Raw genomic sequence first — 7,266 nt, forward strand, 5'->3', positions numbered from 1 at the left:
GGCCTTAAGGACACAGAGGACAGCCCTTGTGGCCTTAAGGACACACCTTGTTGACCTCGGCCCCCGTCTTGAAGTGGTAGCTCTCGTTGTGGCTGCCCAGCAGCTGCAGGGCCTGAGTCACGTGGTTCCTGGCGTCCTGAATCTGAAGGAAGAGCCAGAGTGAGGACCACGACACGAGAGACAAGATAACAGAGCATACATATATACACACACATTTATATTATATATATATACATACCACACACATTTATATATAATATATATATGAATATTATATATATATTATATATAAATATGTATATATATATACACACATATTTCTTTATATAATATATATATCAAATTATTATATATTTCTATATATATTATATATATATATCCACACACATTTATATAATATATATATATATATATACATACCACACACACACATTTATATATAATATATATATGAATATTATATATATATATTATATATAAATATTTATATATACACACATATTTCTATATATAATATATATATCAAATTATTATATATTTCTATATATATATATACACACACATTTATATTATATATATATATACATATTATATATATATATAAATATTATATATTTGTTTATTTAATATACAATATATATATATATTTATAAAAAAATATATATATTAAAAAAATATATAAATATATTTATGATGAAACTTTTATTCTCTGACCTTTAATTCTGAGCAAAAACTGGACAGAAACCTCAACATTTGACAGAATCAAGTTGAGGTTCACGGTGCTGAACTACCTCTGACCACCACTTGGCCTACATTCAACTGTACAATCAAATACAAACAAACACTAAACCACGAAAAATAACTTATTTTACAGTAACATAACCCTGGGATTCTATTGCATTGAGAATAAGAGAAAACTGAGTCCATTGTTCTTTACCCACTAACACACTGAGTCCATTGTTCTTTACCCACTAACACACTGAGTCCATTGTTCTACCATTGTTCTTTATCCACTAACACACTGAGTCCATTGTTCTTTACCCACTAACACACTGAGTCCATTGTTCTTCCATCGTTCTTTACCCACTAACACACTGAGTCCATTGTTCTTCCATCGTTCTTTACCCACTAACACACTGAGTCCATTGTTCTTTACCCACTAACACACTGAGTCCATTGTTCTTTACCCACTAACACACTGAGTCCATTGTTCTTTACCCACTAACACACTGAGTGCATTGTTCTTTACCCACTAACACACTGAGTCCATTGTTCTTTACCCACTAACACACTGAGTCCATTGTTCTTTACCCACTAACACACTGAGTCCATTGTTCTTTACCCACTAACACACTGAGTCCATTGTTCTTTACCCACTAATACACTGAGTCCATTGTTCTTTACCCACTAACACACTGAGTCCATTGTTCTACCATTGTTCTTTACCCACTAATACACTGAGTCCATTGTTCTTTACCCACTAACACACTGAGTCCATTGTTCTTCCATTGTTCTTTACCCACTAACACACTGAGTCCATTGTTCTTTACCCACTAATACACTGAGTCCATTGTTCTTTACCCACTAACACACTGAGTCCATTGTTCTACCATTGTTCTTTACCCACTAATACACTGAGTCCATTGTTCTTTACCCACTAATACACTGAGTCCATTGTTCTACCATTGTTCTTTACCCAATAACACACTGAGTCCATTGTTCTTTACCCACTAACACACTTAGTCCATTGTTCTACAATTGTTCTTTACCCACTAACACACTGAGTCCATTGTTCTTTACCCACTAACACACTGAGTCCATTGTTCTTTACCCACTAACACACTGAGTCCATTGTTCTTTACCCACTAACACACTGAGTCCATTGTTCTTCCATTGTTCTTTACCCACTAACACACTGAGTCCATTGTTCTTCCATTGTTCTTTACCCACTAACACACTGAGTCCATTGTTCTTCCATTGTTCTTTACCCACTAACACACTGAGTCCATTGTTCTTCCATTGTTCTTTACCCACTAACACACTGAGTCCATTGTTCTACCATTGTTCTTTACCCACTAACACACTGAGTCCATTGTTCTTTACCCACTAACACACTGAGTCCATTGTTCTTTACCCACTAACACACTGAGTCCATTGTTCTACCATTGTTCTTTACCCACTAACACACTGAGTCCATTGTTCTACCATTGTTCTTTACCCACTAACACACTGTACCTGCTGCAGCTTCCACATCTTGTCCTCTCTGAACTGGAAGTGCATCACTTGGTTGCTCTTGGCAACCTTCAGGTTGATGTCCTGTGAGGAGAGGCAGAGCGTTAGGAACCCGGAGTCATCGTCACGCTGGAGGAATGAAGTCAAAGAGAAGACTCACGGCCTGAGTCAGAGCCTCTCCCTGCAGAGTCAGCACCCCCTTCACCTGGTCCATGCTGCACAACAACAACAACAACAACACGTCACGAGAGTATTCCATGCTGATGTCTGCGCTGACCCCTGCATTACAGCTGCATTACGTTGAGCTGCCCAGGATGAAGTTCTCCTGCTTCTGCTGGCTCTCCAGGCCCGGCGTCGGCGTGGAGAACCGCCTGGAGGCCTCCTGTCGGCACAGGATCACTACGTCACTGCATCGCTTCAGGGGTTACATTGTACACACTGCTGGTCTGTCATCGACTTCTGGTCCATCGTATAGTTACACGTGTGAAGCCCACACTGGATCCACGAGGGCAGCGTCCACACGAGTCGTTTACCTTCAGGACGTCTTGCAGCTGCTTCAGCACCGAGTGAACCTCTTCCCTCAGCAGCCAGTTGAATTCCTCCTCCTACAAACACAGTCGGGGGGTTGGTGTTTTTTTCTCGCCTTCTTCCCTCATGTTATGCTGTAATCTTTCATCCACCCTTTCTTGTAATTTCGATGCTTTTGTACCTGTACTCTGGCAAACGACAAATAAATATATCAATCAATCATCAATCAATCAATCAATCACATGGCGACACAGTGGGACCCTCGCTTTAGCAGCCCTGCACTGCGACTGTGCTCATGCTGACAGTGATGTGCTGCTCATGAGTGGGATGCACTCCACTAGGCACACCTAGCTGGAGCTACAGCAGGTCAACACAGCCCTGAATTACATAAACAGGTTCAACTGAGGTGGACAGGAAATAGATCTAAACCCAAGAGTCACACCTGAACCCAAGTTGTCTTTCTTTTTTTGGGGGGTGGGGGGGGGGGGTATCTTGAGTTCTTTTTTCTTTTGGGGGGGGGGGGTATCTTCAGTTCTTTTTTCTTTTTGGGGGGCGGGGGTATCTTCAGGGTAAACAGGAGAAGCCAAATGGCTCATCTGAAAGCTGGGATGCATGTTAGATGTAGAGTTGTTCTAGTAATACACATTAATTCATGTCATCATGACAGAGGCACATGATGCATGACTGCAGTGGTTACAACACTGGACCAATGGAAAAGGAGGAAGGAACTGCTGAGGTAAACTCAGGTAAAGTGAACAGCAGTAGAGTGTACTATGTGGAAGAGTATTTTACTCTTCCATATAATCCAGTGGCGGGCCGTCAGGGCCAGCAAGGCCTTCTCTGCTGGCCTAAACATCATCAGAATATATATTTTTTTCTAAATATATTTCCCCACAAATATGTATTCAATTATTTCCCAGAGTAAGAGTTATTCTCTTAATTTCATAGCGTTCCTCTTGGTTGCGCTGCTGCCAGCGCCAGGTTGAGATTTGGAGGGCTGGTCTTTATGTTAGATCTTTTATCCAATCATAGTCAGCCATCGTGTGTTGCCAGGGGGCTAAAATCTGCCCTTAGGCCTTCAGAATCAACATTGAAGGCGCTGGTAGCTTCAAGTGAATGGGAATGACGATGTTGTGTCAACCAATCAGCTTTAGAGTTGGCTCCTCTAGGCCTTCTAGAAGGCCCCGGAAGCGGCACAGGAGCCAGCTAGCAGGCGGAGTGCTGCAGGTCTTTTGATTGGATTACCAATATTGAGAGGCGGGTCCTATGGGCAGGTAGATGCAAAACCTCAGAACTAGGAAACTGAATTTGATAAAGGAATTAATTCGCGGACTACAAAGCTGTTTTTTCAACCCACAATGGCGGAAGGAGGAGAAGATGTCGATTTGGTCGAGCATATACTTGAAATCTGCTTTGGGTGCGACAATGCCCTGTTTAGTGAACAAACTAGTGCAAGTGACTTTTTTCTTCTTTTTCTCCGTCCCGATGCGCGCATTCTGCAGCGCGCGAGACGGAGAGCCGAGAGAAATGACATGCTGTTGTGTAGATACGATCAACATCAGACGGCTGTTTAGTTTAATAAATGAACAAAGACGTGCTATAGAGAAAATGACGGGGGCGGGCCAATTATTTTTAATGTCATGCGATCTACCAATACTACGCCGTGATCGAGGTATTGAGCAGCCCTGGTCTAGAGCCATGGCATCATAATGATAGTAATAAGAGGTGGATTCATTCGGGTGGGACTGTGTAGGACCTCACTGAAGGCCCAGGCCCCAGGCCCACGGCCCGCCACTGATATAATCCATATTAATACAAGCACGTCTTAAATATTCACTGGCCTGAGCACTTTGAGTCTCCATGGTTACGTCATAAACACTTGGCATGGAGCATAACTCAGGCCAATCTTAAACCCTGATAATCATATTCCGATGTCGTCACGTGGTCGACGGGGCGTTCAGGGACCGTGGGTTTTCAGGAGACTGTGTAGCGACCTGTCATCACATCCGGGACCTCAGCCCCGTTGCTGTGGTGACGGCTCGCCCCGCTGCGGCCCCTACGGACACGGCGTGTCACCCTTGTTGACATCACACTGTGACGGCGCGAGCCGCATGCGCGCGTGCCACGTTCCCTCCCTGCGGCAGCTCGCGCAGCTCCAGCCTTTGATGCTACAAATGCCGACACACACACGCGCGCGCACGCACGCACGCGCACGCGCACGCGTCAACACTGAGCTAGCTCACCAGCACGGCCCTCTCCACCTGGCTGGCCGCGGACATCTTGGGCAGCTCGGACAGGGACCTCTGCGGGTTGAGCATGGCGCGAGGACACGGACACGCGCGCGCGACACACGTCTCAAAACACGGTCCTGTCCTCGGGACGAAGGGCTGTCACGACCTGCTGGATGAGCCGCGGCTGTGGTGCCTTCACGTCCGGTTGGAATTAATCAAAGCGCTCGCGCGAACGGGATCAAGAGACAGCGCGAGGGACTGGGATGAGCATCACGTGATGTGTGCTCAGTTTAGTCTGTGAGTTCAAGCAATCGTTATGCTGCACGCGCACTTAATCCTGTTCATGGCGCCACTGTGGCAGCAGTCACGTGCTACATGACGTATGAAAAACATCCCAAAACTACGACATGAACGCTAAGGGATGCGTTCAGTTACCAATACGGACCAAACAATGCGTTGATGTGGGTCTTCACGAGAAGCCCGTGAATGCACCATTAGAAAGGTCACACGTTCACTATTAAGATGGCCCCGCCCACTAGTCCTTATTTGGGAATTCAACTTCTGGCTACGTCACACAAACGGATGGCATAATGCAGCGTTCACGTGACATGGAACATGTTGACACTTTATTCCCACTGAAGCAGCAGAGTTCGTCTCATACGAGTAAACATCCCACACGGCTTCCGTAGTGGTCGTTATGACGTAAGCACCGCCGGGCATTTCTTTGTACATGGGTCTTTTTTTCTAAACACTGCGGCGCTTTCACTGTACGCCATTTTGTTTGTTGTTGTTTTGTTGGCCCTCCCTCCACCAGGGGGCGCAGGGCCCCCGTCAGCTCAGAGGCCGACGTAACCAGTTGAGCGCGAGGCTCAGGTGTCGTTAGAGGAACAGGTGGCAATGTGTTTTGATTCATACATTTTTCGGGAACGTATATTTACCGTCGCATTCTGTGGAAGGTTATGTTGTGATCGCTGTGTATTTATTTATTTGTATGTGTGTTATTCGCATAACTCAAAAAGTATTAAACCTAATCACATGAAATTTGGTGGGTTGATTGGTTATTATCCGGGGACCATTTGATTAGATTTTGGGATTGATCGGGTCAAAGGTTAAGGTCATGAAAAGGTACCAAAAAAGTGGCTGCGGCGAAGGTATGCGCTCTACCGAGTGCCCGTTCTAGTTGGGTTTGTGATGGAAGGCGTACAACTTTATGAATAAATAACATTTCCTGTTTACCTGAACCACCGAGCCACCACCACGTGACCTTCTGCTACAGCAGTGTGGAACACACACACTTATTCTCACACACTAATAACAGTCCTGATAAATGCACTATTGTTTATATACACCAGCTGTTTCTAAATGCATACCTGCAAACTCATGAGGGGTGAAAAAGGTGACAACGGGGGGGGGGGGGGGGGTGCAGGTGATTTTGTTGTTGTTGTCACCACACCACATCCACGTTGTTTGAAGCCTCAAAGCTTTTAGAACCACAACTAGTCATTTTATTGTTCTGACCACAAATCTAAATAATGATAATAAACAGTTTAAGAACAAAAGGTCCTCCGCTCTGACTCAGCCCTATAATGATAGTAATAACAAATATACATTGTCATTATATATAATATGGTTAAAGTCATTCATGAACCAACTTCCTTTTTTTTCCTGAACAGTCCTCATGGACTTGTCCCTGAATCTGTTCTGTCTCTACCTGTTTGTCACGATACTCATATTATAACTTCTATACATATTACATACCTGCCATAAATATCATGATACCCGATACCAGAATTCAATACAATAAAAACAATATGGTACCATAAATACGATACTGGTATATTTATCTATAATAGTAATAAATAAAACATCTGTATGATTCACTTTTTACCAACTTTTTCAACACTTAACAAATGTCAGTAATATTAGTATTAATACAGCCAGATATGAATGAAACTACATGGTTCCATCATAGCATTGATTATACACTATGAGGCCGTTAGTCTCTGACCAGATGATCCACAGTTCATCAGGATGAGCAGCTGGAGAGTTACAGAACTTTACAGACTGAAACATTTCACTTCTGGCATCTTTTTATTTGTTAAGCCGAAGTCTCTAAGCTCCGCCTCTTCTCTCGCTGTGAGCTGCGCAGCGCAGTGTGCGCAGACAGCTCGACACGGAGCAGCGCGTGCGCTCTGATCGCTCTCTAATGAAGGATCGATACTAAAAATATGGTAAATCACATCGTGTTTAACGTACGGGTACTTTGTTAGCATCG

The 7,266-nt window shown here is 43.9% G+C and overlaps 1 protein-coding gene across 2 annotated transcripts in view; it reads right to left on the bottom strand.

Moving 5' to 3' along the window:
- The window catches only part of rogdi (rogdi atypical leucine zipper), an 11,607-nt gene extending 5,573 nt beyond the window's left edge, over positions 1 to 6,034 (bottom strand). The window contains exons 1-6 of one of the 2 annotated variants that reach the window (XM_056406666.1): positions 5,004 to 6,034; positions 2,766 to 2,837; positions 2,532 to 2,647; positions 2,393 to 2,447; positions 2,236 to 2,316; positions 47 to 142 (exon numbers count right to left, since the gene is read on the bottom strand). In XM_056406666.1, coding sequence (XP_056262641.1) covers positions 47 to 142; positions 2,236 to 2,316; positions 2,393 to 2,447; positions 2,532 to 2,647; positions 2,766 to 2,837; positions 5,004 to 5,078 — 495 coding nt within the window. In that variant the 5' untranslated portion in view covers positions 5,079 to 6,034. The remainder of the gene's footprint in view (positions 1 to 46; positions 143 to 2,235; positions 2,317 to 2,392; positions 2,448 to 2,531; positions 2,648 to 2,765; positions 2,838 to 5,003) is intronic. The other variant, XM_056406667.1, reaches the window with a different exon arrangement.
- Between the last annotated feature and the right edge of the window lie 1,232 nt (positions 6,035 to 7,266).

This window comes from Pseudoliparis swirei, chromosome 23 (genome assembly GCF_029220125.1).
Source record: "Pseudoliparis swirei isolate HS2019 ecotype Mariana Trench chromosome 23, NWPU_hadal_v1, whole genome shotgun sequence".
Lineage (NCBI taxonomy): Eukaryota > Metazoa > Chordata > Actinopteri > Perciformes > Liparidae > Pseudoliparis > Pseudoliparis swirei.